The sequence below is a fragment of the Schistocerca americana genome, chromosome 5 (genome assembly GCF_021461395.2).
Source record: "Schistocerca americana isolate TAMUIC-IGC-003095 chromosome 5, iqSchAmer2.1, whole genome shotgun sequence".
Classification (NCBI taxonomy): Eukaryota; Metazoa; Arthropoda; class Insecta; order Orthoptera; family Acrididae; genus Schistocerca; species Schistocerca americana.
Window position 1 is genome coordinate 368,850,255 of NC_060123.1, and position 16,750 is coordinate 368,867,004.

The 16,750-nt window shown below is 38.0% G+C and overlaps 1 protein-coding gene across 1 annotated transcript in view; it reads right to left on the reverse strand.

The window, feature by feature from the left end:
- LOC124616388 (anillin-like) overlaps nt 1-16,750 on the reverse strand; it is a 110,351-nt gene that overhangs the window by 38,419 nt on the left and 55,182 nt on the right. Inside the window, exons 5-8 of the mRNA XM_047144694.1 lie at nt 13,190-13,345; nt 8,264-8,472; nt 8,006-8,179; nt 7,634-7,828 (exon numbers count right to left, since the gene is read on the reverse strand). Of these exons, the coding sequence (XP_047000650.1) occupies nt 7,634-7,828; nt 8,006-8,179; nt 8,264-8,472; nt 13,190-13,345 (734 nt within the window). The remainder of the gene's footprint in view (nt 1-7,633; nt 7,829-8,005; nt 8,180-8,263; nt 8,473-13,189; nt 13,346-16,750) is intronic.

The following is a 16,750-nucleotide window of genomic DNA, read 5'->3' on the forward strand; positions in this document are numbered from 1 at the left end:
TTCTAGAAACACTCATAATAGCCACGATACTATCTGATCAGTCTCTATAATTTCAAAAATTTTTGAGGTGGCTTCTCAGCAATCAATCAATGAAGAAACAGAAAACAGTATCTTCAACAGCACAAAGTGCAACAACCTAAGACATATTGACCCTCTTACCAAAACATAACAACCTTCTGAAGAAAGAGCAGTAAGCATCTCACATCACCAAAGAAAATTTAAAAAAATCTGGAAGTATTCCTACAAATGTGCCACACATAACAGATTATTATTTGTAAGCCATAGAAATTGATCAGATCCACCTAGATGGATTCATGTTAGCATTGCATTCCTGTGTGTGTAATTTGAGGAAGAGGATGTGGCTACTCAGTTCCATTATTCAGGGAAAATTCATGGCATGAAAAATGGGAAGAAATTTAACAAAGGGCATGATACATGAGAAATTTAGTCATTCTCTTAAAATATTCTAACACTATGAATCCAGTTTTCCTCTACAATGGGGAAGTGACAATTACAGTGATAATGGAGATAAATGGTGAGAATATATGCAATATAAGATCTTTTACTAAGAAGAGAGCTCTTTCAATAATTAGAGTTAAAAATACATGACATTAGTATTGCAAAATTCTTCAGTATATCATCAAAAAGGCAGGAGCACTGCACTATGCAATTACATTTCCAAGAATAGGTGAAGGACAATTACAAGCATTAGTAGGCACAAGATGAATTACTTCAGTAGGGCAAATGATACTGAACTCCAAGATCACAGCAGCAGTGAGACACACTGAATTTAAATAAACAGCTACTAAATTCTTTTAATTCTTTCCAACTGTAGCTGAAAATCCAAGACCAAATCTTACACGTTTTTTGTGCTTCTTGTTTTATTGTGGTTCACAGCACTTCTTAGGGAATGTGTAATGGACAGAATTAGTCAGCAGAAGTCCTGATAATGCAGCAGAGATCTGTATGGATTGCCAGAGGTGAACTCAGAGTATGGACAATGAAGGCAACAGCTACATAAATACTGTGAGTAGAAACTGACCGACATTAAAAGTTAGTATCTGTTTATATCTTGCTCATAAAAGAAAACCAGATTGTAAACCATTACATGTTTTTCTGGAACAAAGTACTTCAGAGAGAAATTAAGACACTGATTTCTTGATTAAACCAAGAAGAGAAAAATCAAGGAGAAAAGAAAAAAGAATAATGTAACAATATGATAATTTGTGAATCAGAATAATGAAACTGGAACAGTTGTTGCAGTTTGCAAAATAATGGAGTAGTAGTTTGCCTTTCACAGTAAATTGTTCACAGACTCTACAAAGAGAACTCAGGTTGTAGCAATTCCATGTCTCATCATTCTCATTATGTTCCTGGTGCACAATGATGGCTTGCAACAAATTTTGTTAAATCATCCATTACACAGATCACAAAATCATTATATGACTAAGAGCCATTAGCCATTCTGGTTACAATGGTGTTTCAGCTGAAGTACTAGAATTTAAAGTAGACTTGGTACCTTTACAAGCAGTTGATGAACTAAGTGAAACAAGTCAGTAAGGACCACGTTCATAAAAGTTAAGCCCAACTTGTGCCTAAGCATGCTGACAGTGACTACTTTCTCTGTTTTTTGTTGTTTCATTGTAACATCACTCACACAATCTCTGGTAAAGGAGAGTAAGCCTGAGTTATTGATTTATTTTTATGCTGTCTGCTTTCCTGTACATTGTTTCCTGATGTGTGTATGGGTGTGCATAATTGGAAAGAGACTAGCAATTTGAAATTCAATCCAATGTATCTGGATGTTTTTGTTGAGTTGTAGGCTTGTGGTGCCAATCTAATCTTTAGACAGTTTGAAGTAGAATTAGACACTGGTCATCACAGGGAGCAGATGTCCCATTTCACTAGGCCCAAATGCCTAGTTTGACAGTGGTTCTCCCCTCCGCTCCTCCCTGCCCCCTCCACCCTCCTCGACTTGCCAAAGGTAAATGCAGGCTCTGAACAAGGAACTCAGCACTGCTTGTTGGGACCTGGTAAAAGACAAACATACTCTGGCATCATGGAAAAAGTATTTTGTTAAATTATTTTGTTTTGTGATTTCAGCTAACCTGAATATTTCTTTGAGAAGGTAATGCATCACTTTCATGAGTTTGGTTACTATAAATTTTATGAAGCTCCATCAATTTTGCTTTGTCTCAATAGAATAGCCATTAAACTTGGTATCTTGTGGCACTCTGTTTTGCAAAGGTGAGGATATTACTTGCATTCAGTTTCCATTTCCTGCTATCTGCAAATTGCATTTTATGTACCATTTTTCCTACTTTTAGTGGTGCTTCCTTTGTGATGTGTGATTGGGTTTTGACCATCAGCCAACTATGTGCCATAAAGTTCAAATCTGTCTTGTCATGGTTATACACAATCAGTACATCTTTTTCCCCTGAGCTTAATGAATTTTTATTCTAAATTATTTCAGTGTTTGTAAATTTACACAATCTAAGTGATTTTTGGCAATCAGCCAATGATGTGACCTGAATATGTATGCTGCTGGAATGTTATATGAGCAACTGCTTGGGCTCATTCTTTTAGAAGTATGGTGACCATGTGTATATGTGGAAAATTTCTCCCGATTAATGATTCTGTGTGTTGGTGTTTGATTCTACTATCCATCTGTGGGTAATCCTCCGATACTCTTCCATGCACTCTAGGTTTTGTGGTGCATCAGTCAGCTAACTTAGAATGGCTGAACTTGTGCATACATCCAGTGTGAATGATTTCTGCTTGCAGCCCCTCTGGTACATATTTTGAATCTCTGATCCTTGCAGTGTGCTTCATTAAGTTCTAGCCTCTTTATGCAGTACTACATACTACAGGAAGAATTTCATTTATGATGTTAATAAATGGATCTTGTGGTCAGTAGATTTTGAATATGAATAATCACATCCAGAATTTCATTTCCATTTTCCTTCCACTCACTTTTGGGAAGGTGACTTACAACAGACTATTCAACCATCCAGTTTGGAACCCAAAATGGCTTCTCTGTGAAAAAAGGAATATGTAATTTTCTCAAACTCTGTTCAAATAGAATTGAACAAGAGAAATTATGTAGTTGACTTTTCTGTAATACTGCCAAGGCTTTTCATTTGTGAGTTTCATAAAAGTAGCAGGCAGATTGAAGTGGCATGGCAGTACAGACATTCACTTTTCATGAATGGAGTCTATCTTAACAACAGAAAACATACATTCACTAGCATATACAACAGAAAGTAGTTTAAATTCAGAGAGGGAAGCGATAAATATGGTGTTCTGTATCATTCAGTGGTTGGCTTACTTCTGTTCTTGAATTACATAAACAAATTACTTGATATGTTGGAGGACTCTTAAAAACTGGGATACTGGCTGGAAAGTCTATTGATAAAAAGCCCAAACAAATCCATGCCAGGAGAATACCAACTAGAAAAATAATTGGAACTAGCTTATAATTTGTTCACTGCTAACACCTTAACCCTTAAATACACAAACAAATAAATATGACTTGTGTGTACCAGAAGTAGTGATAAACAGGTGTTTACTGGATGAGGCTCCATATAGGAAGTTCCTAAGCATCTAAAAATGGCTCAGGACAGGATAACCACAATGTGGAAAGGATAGTCTGCTGCTCAGCATTTAGAACAGGCACTGAGCTGAAGACAGGCTCATTGAAAGAGAGAAGATTGCTAAAGTATTTAAACTTCTGAGCAAAGGCTTTGTTCTGAAATAGTAAAAACACACACTTAAGAACATGATGTGTAAACAAATCAGTTAGTCAGTCAGTGCATAGAGGACTGTTAATAACTGAATAGTGTTTTGTGATTAAGAATCGGGGTTAATGGAGACTTATCTTAATATTGTTTTCTATGTTGAGCTACTCTTTTTGTGCAGGTGTTTACATAAACTGCCAAAACACATTGTATTAGGGAAGGTAGAGTTCCCACTCTAACAGAGATTCAAAAAATGTTTCATGTGAGTTAGGTTCTAACCAGGTACTGCCAATTGGGGCATAAAAGCATAAGCCTGTCTTTAACCCTGGAGCATGTGCACCATTTTTTATAACACAAGCTGGAGTGTGGCATACTTTGTACACATTTAAAGAATCGCTGTTTTTGTGTTACTGAGGTAAACATGTATGAGCAAAATCACAGTTTAACCTTAGTTTTCTAAAACAATGATAAAATAAACTTAGATCATATGAGCTAAATCACTATTTAATTAAACACTAATAAAATAAACTTTCATTATATCACTATTGCTGGGTATGACTGTTGCCTCACAGTAATGACCCACTCTATGTATTAATCAGCACATTTGCATAAGAACCCAGCCAATTACATATTGAATTGCTAATTATCTCTTAAACAATGGCCTCGTTGTGGGACTGCACCACTAGCTTGGAATCTGTGTCATTTTCTTGCACAGATTATAAATTTTTTTCTCACCTGGCTTTCTGTTTATTGTATACTACCACAGTTTCTTGTCTGCATGACAGTACTGTTTAGCACTCTGTGAGGTACAGTAATATTGGAGGAATAGATATGGACACTCAATTATAAAGCAATAATGGAACAGTACAATACAATGTTATTTGTGGATGGTGCACTTACTACACAAGTGCACCTGTTTGAGGGTTAATAGTCAACATATGCTGCTGAGGTTGGAAAAGGAAAACCTTCTTTTAGGGTTTACCAGTTCACTCAACATTTATTGGTAAAACAATATATAAGAAGTACATGAAATGACTGTCTTGACAGATAAATGACTGGCAGTTCTTGGGGACCACATATTAATCTGTACTGGAATACCTATATTAGCGCTTTATGTAGTCTCCAGAGGCAGCAGTGCAGGTACTAGCTCTGGCATGGAGTCAGTGATACAAGTGGCAAGTACTGTCTTGGGCACATTATTCCATGCCTGCTAGATCTATTGGTATTTGTGGTATGATGATGGTCATTGTCATAAGGCAACGGTATGGAACTTGGTGCACGATTCACAACAGTCATTCTCAAAAGTCATGCTGCCCCATACACTTTCTTCATTCTCTGATGGACATCTACTGGTGTTTGTCCTTCAGCAGCCAAGAAAAGGATTATTGGTTCTTTCTGGAAGCATTTGATAACAACATCAACACAGTTCACCTTTCTGAATTTACCCCACACACATAAGAAAGGCATGAATGCCACCCTAAACCCTTACCTAAATGTCTTTGCTTGAACACATACCCACACCTGGGTCATGCCAGACTACATATGTGGTGCAGCTACACACTCAAATGGAAACTTTCATCACCCCTTATAATACACATTTACAAAAACAGAAGTAAGCAACTGGCCCATAGTTATTGACCCATTTTCATCCTCAGATTGTTCTTTGAAATTCTTTAAAATGTAGCTTATAATATAATGTTAGTTTCTTTCTGGGAATAACAGCTGCTAATTTTGGTTTCATTAAAGACTGCCATAGAGCAAGCAATATATAAACTCATTAACTATTAGTTATAGTAGAATCAAATAAGAATAATAAGTCTTTCATGTTTCCTGTGATCTTGCCAAATTATGTTCTGCAAGGGAAATGGAAATGTTATGCTATTAAGGTCATCCTCCTTATATGAATGATGTCAGAAAATGGGCTGCATATCCTCTGAATTACTGAAATATTTGGGAGATCCAGCCATGCCAAAACTATCATACCTACTATGCAAGACATATGAAACAGGCAAAATAACCTCAGGCTTCAAGTACCACATCATTATGAAATGTTGTACTCATGATCATGGAACAAGTGTTAATGTAATGTATTAAGAAACACATAGGAACCCCTACTCCGAAGAAGGCAGGTGCTAACAGACATAATGATTACCAAACAATTTGTTTAATAAATCATAGTTGCAATATGTTGTCTCAATTCAATGGAAAAATTGGTAGAAGTCAAATTCTGAAAAGATGTGGGTGCAGGAGAATTGTAAGAACACCCAAGGCAATACCTATCCTATGATTTATTTTAGAGAATTGGGTTAAGAAATGTGAAGTTATATGATTTATAGATTAAGAAAAAGCTTTTAGCAATATTACCTGGAAATTCTGAAGGTCAAACAGATAAAGAAACAGGGAGCAAAAAGAATACGCTAGGACAATATATTCTAAGAGAAGAATGAACAGTATACTGACAGTGATAAACGAATGCCAATAGTTAATAGAGATGTTGAGATTGATTAGAAAGTTTGTAATCCTGTGTAATTTATCTACTTAATTATATCAAAAAATGTAATTAAGGTCAACCATAATGTGAACAGTTTTTGTAAATGGGTATTGGGACAAATTTTTCTTCACTAGATTTTTTTTCTTTCCCTCCACCTCCCTTTCAAAATTAATAGTGCTGCTTATATTTGGCCTAAAACAGTAGATAAGGCTGTAACTTTGCAGACAGAGAAATAAGACAAGAACAAATAACATTTAAGTGAACACAAGTTTCAGTGGTGGGAAGAATGATACCATTCCATTATCTGCTGCTCAATAAAATAACACACATCTTTTCTGTTTGGAGCAGTTCTCTCATCAACGTAATAATGTTTATGATTTTTTTTTCACAGTGATGGATATTCTCTGACACAAACTACAAACATAAAGTAAGGACAGGCAACAATTCATGTGCAGATGAATGGTGAGAATTACATAAACATTTCTTAAAGTATAAATGATTCACAAAAAATTATTTTGTAGTTTTAGATGTAGGAAATTTTAATTGTGTATAAATATCCAGAGAATTTTTTATAATCTATTTAATGGCAGTGTCCAACAGTCATTATTATCAGTGATGCTTTCATTTTGTACCTAATAATTCAAATAAATCTATTTGCCAATGTGTTTTAAGGCAAACCCTTCTACATACCCCATTTTTTTATCTTGCATGTAAAAAGAAGACAAAATATGTAAAGTGTAATTAAGAAAACGTTATTTGCCTTAATTGTTAAAAATATTATTCTCTTTCTGTCTCTTGTCATTCCTATATATCATGCATATGATAAAATGGATGATGATAAAGTGAATTGAATTGAATCTATACTACATCTATGCTGTGCAAACAAAACCACTGTGAAGTACATGGCAGATAGTACTTCCCAGTGTACCTGTTATTAGACTTAACACGCAGGCTTTCATGGGTTGTTATGTATCTGTTTTAAAAATTTGCCAGTTCATTCCTTTCTGCCTATCTGTAATGCTCCCCCATGGGAGTGGAGAAAAAAAGCCCAACCTGACCACTCATGCTGCCTTTCATTCAGCATTGTTTATAAAAAATTTACTGAATTTGGTGACAAATTAAGTTTTTACACAAGTGTTCTACAACTCGTCAGTCAGTTTTCCTATTGCATGTTTGCAATCCATAATTATAATAATAGAAGGAAAAATAATAAACTGATGTCTCTTCTTTTCTTTTCTTTTGATCTGATGTAATTACATTTTCTTGGAGACATATTTAATCTCAGCTTAATGTTCAATAACAACAGAAGGTGAGGAAAAGAATTAAAAGGCTAGGACTTGGCATGAATTTTAACTCATTACTTCAGCTTCTATCGTTATTGCGTTTCTTTCAAATGAACTTTTACCTTTATATCTTTATCTAACGGATAATTCCAATAATATAACATATGTTCTTTCAAATAAAACCAGTATCTCTGCCATGATCCAGGCAATGAGAATTCTTCAGACAAATTTAAAAATCCTGAATATTCAGCCGTTAGTTTGAGTGATGTTTTGAGCTCCAAATCAATTGTGCCAACTAGAGGTGACGAAGGAGGTACCTAAAATGCAACAAGTTGAGAAAATTAAATATGAATGTGAAAAAAAATCCTGTTACTTATAAAAAGTGTTGATCAACAGAGCATTAAAGGAACAAAGCCACAGCACTTAAAACCACAAACCATTTTACCTCTAAATGCAGATCTTATAGTTTTTTCTATGAAAAGAATACCACTCACCTTACGTAGTGGCCAAGGCTTAGAGCAGTGAACATCATGAACTCTCAAATGAAGCTCTCCTGCTGGAGTGAATGAGGAAGTTTTTATTCTTTCATGCAAATCTGGACTAGCCTTCCTCCAACTATTCTTTGCTTTTTTACATGAGACTGGACACCCAAAAACTGCCATTGGCATCTGATACAAAATGAATACTTCAAAATAAAACTCTTACAGTAGGAATATTAATTCATTCAAACACAAAAGCAATCAAAGAACTACCAATGAGAGAGGTTTTGACTGACATCCTGGTATCTGTTTTCTCAGTTTCAAACAGTAAACTTGAACTCTTATGGTAAAATCTTTCCGCAGTTCAGTGAATGCATAACATCCTGAGAATCTGATGTGTCCTCCTTTGGTGTATGCTTCAGCTTCTGTAGCAATCACTCTGCCATTGTGCGTCATTAAACATACAAACCATGTTCTCATTTCTGCAACAGGGGATGAAAAAATGATTCAAATATATTAAGCCACTTATTTAAAAAAAATTGTACACAGTATTCTAATGAACTCTTGGACAGACATAGGCGATATTTAAAGCCAACTGCAAAAAAGAACAATACCCTGCTGTGGAAATGTGGGGCTCAGTTTCTTGTCTTGCAGTCAGCTTTACCTATTATAGCATGACATTAAAATCATTAGACTAATTGTTTCTTCCATATATATTCTTTCTCCTTACAAGTAATTTCACAAAAGTTGTATATACAAGTATGTTCTGTTTTGTTTTCTTCCTTACAGTAAGTTTCAATAGAAAACAGGAGAGTTGAATTTATGGCTTACTTGCTTATGATTAGAAGATCACTATAGAATCTGAAATGTCTATAAACTATGCAAAACATTGTCACTGAAGCTGTTGAAATCATTTTTGTTGTGTTGCACAGCATGCGTGGCAACTGAATCATCAAATTCACTGTATGCCACAGTTTGGCAGTGGCCAGTCATGTAAGTACACAGTTGGTTTCTTGTCATGCCCACTTAGAATGCTGTGCAGTAATTGCAGCATAGCTGATATATAACATAGCTGCTTTCATACATTCCCCTGCCTTTTCTATGGTAGGAAATGCCAGTAATAGGACTGCAGGAGAACGTGGTGTGTAGGCATGGGTATGGGGCAGCTCTTGCACATGGGTCCACCACAAGGGAATAACTGATCACACAGGACTGGGAGCAAGATTGGAACAGAGATGGATATAGATATTCAGTAGTGTGGGTGGGTGAGTAGGTGAGTGAGTGAGTGAGTAGGTGAGTGAGTGAGTGAGTGAGTGAGTAGGTGAGTGAGTGAGTGAGTGAGTGAGTGAGTGAGTGAGTGAGTGAGTGAATGGTGGAACACAACATTGAGTGATATGGGTAGGACATTTCTCATTTAGAGCTTGACAAGAGGTGCTCTAAGCCCGGTGAAGAAAGCAGTTGAGCTTTTCGAGGCAAGAATGATCAGAGAACTGCTGGGTGGTGGCTGATTAACAGGTTTATTGGAGTTAGAGAAGCAGATGTCACAGGATATCTATTTGGATGAGGCGGATAGGACATTGTCTACAAATAAAGGATGTGATAAGGTTATTGGTATTTTTTTTTTTTTTTTTTTTTTTTTAAAAAAACCTGTTTTTCACTCCAGATGTGGCTACCATGAGTGACCAGGGAGAAAGGAAGAGATTGTTTGGCATGGGATAAATACTATAGCTGAAGACCACACCAGCGATAAAATTCCAAAAGCTGTGTGGTACCACACAGGGGTCAACAGTTGCAATGCTCTGCCTCTCAGCACAAAGATTATTGTATAGCACAGCAGCTTGTACTCCTGTGTGGTCAAGCATCAGACATGCCAGCAAGCTCAAAACTCAAGCTGATACAATGATGCATACAATCAGAGACTAGCTAGAAATTATACCAAGCCAGCAACTTCTAACTCTAAGCCTTATCTCTCCATCCAAACTCTGAAGCCAGAGAAGTTTATTACATGATTGTTAGAGGAAATTGCAGAACCCACACGAATTGTAAATGGTTGCAAAAACACACTTGACCTTTTAGCCACAAACAGTCCAGAGCTAATAGAGAGCATCATGACTGATACAGGGATTAGTAATCACAAGGTCGTTGTAGCTAGGCTCAATACCATTTCTTCCAAATCCACCAGAAACAAACGCAAAATAATTTTATTTAAAAAAGGGGATAAAGTGTCACTAGAAGCCTTCCTAAGAGACAATCTCCATTCCTTCCGAACTGACTATGCAAATGTAGACGAGATGTGGCTCAAATTCAAAGATATAGTAGCAACAGCAATTGAGAGATTCATACCTCATAAATTGGTAAGAGATGGAACTGATCCCCATGGTACACAAAACAGGTCCGAACGCTGTTGCAGAGGCAACGGAAAAAGCATGCAAAGTTCAGAAGAACGCGAAATCCCAAAGATTGGCTAAAATTTACAGATGCGCGAAATCTGGCACGGACTTCAATGCGAGATGCCTTTAATAGGTTCCACAATGAAACATTGTCTCGAAATTTGGTAGAAAATCTGAAGTAATTCTGGTCATACATAAAGCACACAAGCGGCAAAACGCGGTCAATACCTTCGCTGCGCAGTGCCGATGGTACTGTTACCGACGACTGTGCTGCTAAAGCGGAGTTATTGAACACAGTTTTTCGAAATTCCTTCACCAGGGAAGATGAATGGAATATTCCAGAATTTGAAACATGAACAGCTGCTAGCATGGGTTTCTTAGAAGTAGATACCTTAGGGGTTGCGAAGCAACTCAAATCACTTGATACGGGCAAGTCTTCAGGTCCAGATTGTATACCGATTAGGCTCCTTTCAGATTACGCTGATACAATAGCTCCCTACTTAGAAATCATATACAACCGCTCACTCACTGATAGATCTGTACCTACAGATTGGAAAATTGCACAGGTTGCACCAGTGTTTAAGAAGGGTAGTAGGAGTAATCCATCGAACTACAGACCTATATCATTGACATCGGTTTGCAGTAGGGTTTTGGAGCATATACTGTACTGTATTCAAACGTTATGAATCACCTCAAAGGAAATGATCTATTGATACATAATCAGCATGGTTTCAGAAAACATCGTTCTTGTGCAACGCAGCTAGCTCTTTATTCACACGAAGTAATGGCTGCTATCGACAGGGAATCTCAAGTTGATTCAGTATTTCTAGATTTCCGGAAAGCTTTTGACAACATTCCTCACAAGTGACTTCTAATCAAGCTGCAGGCCTATGGGGTATCATCTCAGTTGTGCGACTGGATTCGTGATTTCCTGTCAGGAAGGTCGCAGTTCGTAGTAATAGACGGCAAATCATCAAGTGAAACTGAAGTGATATCAGGTGTTCACCAGGAAAGTGTCCTGGGACCTCTCTGTTCCTGATCTATATAAATGACCTGGGTGACAATCTGAGCAGTTCTCTTAGGTTGTTCGCAGATGATGCTGTAATTTACCGTCTAGTAAGGTCATCCGAAGACCAGTATCAGTTGCAAAGCGATTTAGAAAAGATTGCTGTATGGTGTGGCAGGTGGCAGTTGACGCTAAATAATGAAAAGTGTGAGGTGATCCACACGAGTTCCAAAAGAAATCCGTTGGAATTCGATTACTCGATAAATAGTACAATTCTCAAGGCTGTCAATTCAACTAAGTACCTGGGTGTTAAAATTACGAACAACTTCAGTTGGAAAGACCACATAGATAATATTGTGGGGAAGGCGAGCCAAAGGTTGCGTTTCATTTGCATGACACTTAGAAGATGCAACAAGTCCACTAAAGAGACTGCTTACACTACACTCATTCGTCCTCTGTTAGAATATTGCTGCGCGGTGTGGGATCCTTACCAAGTGGGATGGACAGTGGACATAGAAAGGATCCAAAAAAAGGGCAGCTCTTTTTGTATTATCATGTAATAGGGAAGAGAGTGTGACAGATATGACACGCGAGTTGGGATGGAAGTCATTAAAGCAAAGACGTTTTTCGTCGCGGTGAGATCTATTTACGAAATTTCAGTCACCAACTTTCTCTTCCGAATGCGAAAACATTTTGTTGAGCCCAATCTACATAGGTAGGAATGATCATGAAAATAAAATAAGAGAAATCAGAGCTCGAACAGAAAGGTTTAGGTGTTCGTTTTTCCCGCGCGCTGTTCGGGAGAGTGGAATGGTAGAGAGATAGTATGATTGTGGTTCGATGAGCCCTCTGCCAAGCACTTAAATGTGAATTGCAGAGTAATCATGTAAATGTAAATGTAAATCCTCCTGATTAAAGTTCAGATAATGACAATGTGAACTGCTACAGAGCTCTTTGATGAATGACTTAGAAAATGCCATAAATGGGTGCAAATGGATCCAGTAAATATCACCAGGAATATATAAAGAAAACTATCTGCACCATTAACCCAGCAGGGGTTTTAATTTCCCTCAGTGTATATGGAAGGGTAATATACTCTGGACAAACCAAAGAATATACAACAATTTTCTTTTCGAATGGAAAAATGTGCATGGCCCAGCTTGCATTTGCAGTGAGACAATCTAGGATAGCCAACCCATTATGCAGTAGCTCACTTTAACACTGTATCTCAGGCAATGCAAAAGACTTACTGACACTGACACTGTATGTGTTGACTAGAATGAGAAATTATATTTAATTTTAAAGGAGTGGTTCTCTGCCAATAGTTGTATTATGTCAGATATTTGCATTCTAAGTTTGCCCTATTTTCATTAATACCATTGTTTTCCATTTGTCACATAATATATAATAATATCAAACAATGGAAAGTCCAGGATAGAATAAAAGTGTTATGAAAATGATGGATTTCTAATCACCTGCCTGTGACAATACATTCTCTGTATAGTAATACTCTATGCTCCACCATATACAAAATAAATAACTGTTTAATATCACTACAGTATATGATAAGACAATGTCAGTCTAAGAGTGCAAAGCAAAAATTCAGTATTGTGATCAAAGTAGGTTTCATAGGTTATCCATGAGCATTCATAATGCATTCTGGAACAAATGAAAAAACATCAGTAATCCAACTTCTAAATATAAGGAACTGGTCCAGAATAAAGTGAATTTTGTCACACCACATGGCAAGTATAAAATGAGAACTGAAAGACAGATTTTAAATAGGTATTATGTTAGACATACCCATGTCAAGTAATGTGGATTTATGAAAATCTTCCTTTACTTTTAGTGCCACATCACTTATGTAGATAGTTCCTTTTTCAAAACAAATACGAGTGTCTGCAGAATCTTCAAATTTTAAACGGTGAATTTCACCATAAGCAGCATTTCGTATGTGTGCTGTAAAGAAAATAAGGAATCATGAATACAAAAAATGTGTCTTTAATAATAATGCAGGAGCATATCATTAAGTGAAGGACATTCCTTCTTTTTAATATTTTCATTCTGATATTCTATTAGAAATAATGAACACTGCTATTATTCACCATATTTAGCAACCACTTTAAAATGATCTGAATGAAATGATTATCACCAAAGGTTTTACTGACAATCTGCTTTTAATAGACAGCAAAATTAGAGATATAGAACAAAGGTAAGAATAAGCTGTTGTAATGGACCACCCTCCTCTAACATTATATTTTCTTTTATAGAAATAACTGGTACCATGTATGTATCAGTTCTTGTATAGGTGAATATTATATCAGCTGTCTAACTGAATGAACCTCATGTGATTTTGCATACGATGTGTGATGTTTCAGGCTAAAATATGTAAAAAGAAATTAATTTGTTAGTGCTCTGTATGTACAGTTAAAATTACTCTTCTTTTAAAAATATTTGTAATTATGAGATTTCTGGCATATTTAAAATTCATATTATTAATTGCACAATCTAATGCTAAGTATTAAATATTTCTGGACTCATTATAAAAATGATGATAAAACTAGGTGATGATTCTTCCTTTGTCAAGAAAGTTTGTAAACTCTTTTGTTTTGTAAACTCTCTGGAACATTGTGAGTACCGCAGAATGTTAGTAGTTGTGGGAATGTCGCTGATGAAAATGCAGGCATCTTTCTATTTCTGTCAACAATAACGTGAATTCACGTTCTGAAGTGTAACTGTAAAGTTGGTGTGATATAAAAGAATGGCATAAAATAATAAGATATTTATAGCAACAGGCAAATCTTCATCAGTTATTCAGTTCAACAAAAACTCACAACGTTATAAAAATTACAGCCTCAAGAACGTACTCTAGATGCAAGACTTGGAGCCAACAACAATGACATGATGTAGATAAGTAAAGAGGTTTTTTTTTGTTTGTTTTTTTGTTTTGTTTTATATCTCATGCGTCTTGAAACTTTCAAAACTTTTGCAAATAACAGAAATATAATAATGATGTGTGGGAGGATAAGATTACTTTGTGTAGGATTGCAAAATTCCTATACCATGCCAGAAAAGATACTGCTACACCATGCTATGTAATATCAAACAGTCTTCTTGGAGATCTTTAGTGATTAATCTTCAGGGACAGCTTTGTAATTTAACATAGAAGATAGAAGAATGAAGCTCGGGTCTAATTCAGTAAATAATTACAAAACAGAAATTACTAAAACACAGTGTTTAAAACCTCAGAGATAGATGAAAATGAACAAAAACATAGTTTGCAAGTGTCACAAGAAAGATACTGAACATAATTTCCCTCCGGTTGGTTCTTCAGTGAAACAGAATGGAAGGAACAAATGGTTTTGGGCAGGGAGATGGGGAAGGAGGTCATGTTCAAGGTCTTCAAGCCTCTGTCTACACCTGTTTTGCATGTGGTGGGCATCCCTCTGCAGACTTTTGCATTGATCATTTTTGGTTGGTTGGTTTGTGGGATTAAAGGGGCCAGACTGCTACAGTCATCGGTCCCTTTTTACAAAAACTAAAAACACTCACAGAGAATAAAAAACGAACAACAGAAAAGACAGCAGACGACACAGGACAAGAAAGACACAGACACAACGAATTAAAATTACACAGTGTGACGGTGTTTGGCCGAGCATAGAGAGAAAAAAAGGAAAAGCCAACCACCGAGGAATATATTAAAAACTCAGTCTAAAACCGTAGGGCAAAGGCCAGAATCAACACTAAATAAAGAGAAACACTTAGAGCAAATGATAAAAGCCCCCTGCCCAAATAAAACGCAAAACTAAACCTGCCGAAGCAGAGTCATCAGTTAAAAGGGCAGGGAGTGTATCAGGCAGCACTAACATCTGCCTGAGCACAGCTAAAAGTGGACAGTCCAACAAAATGTGGACCACTGTCACTGCTGAGCCGCAGCGACAGAGAGTGGGGTCCTCACGGTGCAACAAATGGCCGTGCGTCATCTGTGTGTGCCCAATGCGCAGTCGGCAGAGGACGACAGACTCCTTGCAAGAGACTTGCAAGGAGGTGTGCCACACAGCAGTCGTCTCCTTGACGGCACGGAGTTTGTTAGGGGTGGTCAGACCGCGCCATTCAGCATCCCATAGCGCAAAAACTTTGTGGCGTAAGGCTGCTCGCAAATCAGTCTCCGGGGGGCCAACGTCCAGAGATGGTTTACTGGTAGCCTCTTTCGCCAGTCGGTCAACATTTTCATTGCCGGGTACCCCAACATGGCCTGGGGTCCACATTAAGACCACAGATTGGCCGCAATGGGCAAGAATATGCAGGGACTCCTGGACAGCCATCAGGGAAACACTGGTTGATAGCTAGTAAACTGCTCAGGGAGTCGCTACAGATAACGAAGGACTCACCTGAGCAGGATCGGATATACTCAAGGGCACGAAAGATTGGGACCAGCTCAGCAGTGAAAATGCTGCAGCCAGCCAGCAAGAATCGTTTGTAAATGGTCCCCTAGAGTTAGAGCATAACCAACACGACCAGCAACCATTGAACCATCAGTGTAAACAATGCCAGAGCCCTGATACGTGGCAAGGATGGAATAAAAGTGGCGGCGGAAGGCTGCCGGAGGGACCGAGTCCTTCGGGCTCTGTGCCAAGCCGAGCCGAAGGCAAGGGCGAGAAACACACTACGGGTGTGTACGCAGAGGGGCCCGGAAAGGAGGTGGAACAGGGAAAACCCCAAGCCCGAAGAGAAGCTCTCGGATGTGGACCACAATCGTACAACCTGATCGGGGCCGACGTTCTGGGAGTTGGAAGACTGACTGCGGGAATGGGAGACGATAATTTGGATGCCCGGGGAAGCTACAAACATGGGCAGCATAAGCGGCCAGCAAATGTTGGTGCCTTAATCACTGTGGAGGGACACCTGCCTCCACAAGTATGCTGTCCACAGGGATTGTCCAAAAGGCACCAGTGGCAAGTCGTATTCTGGTGTGTAGGATTGGGTCCAGCACCCACAATGCAGATGAGGATGCTGAGCCATAAGCCAGGCTCCCATAATCCAGACGAGACTGGATTAATGCCTGGTAGAGGCGTAAGAGGGTAGATCGGTCGGTGCCCCAGCAGGTGTGGCTCAAGCATTGCAGAGCATTTAGATGCCGCCAACACATCTGTTTAAGCTGCTGAATATGAGGCAGCCAAGTCAACCGGGCATCAAAAACCACACCCAAAAACCTATGTGACTCCACCACAGCAAGAAGTTCGCCATCAAGGTAAAGCCATGGCTCCGGATGAACAGTGCGTCACCGGCAGAAATGCATAACGCAGATCTTGGCAGCCATAAACTGAAAACCATGCACAACAGCCCAAGACTGCGCCTTGCGGA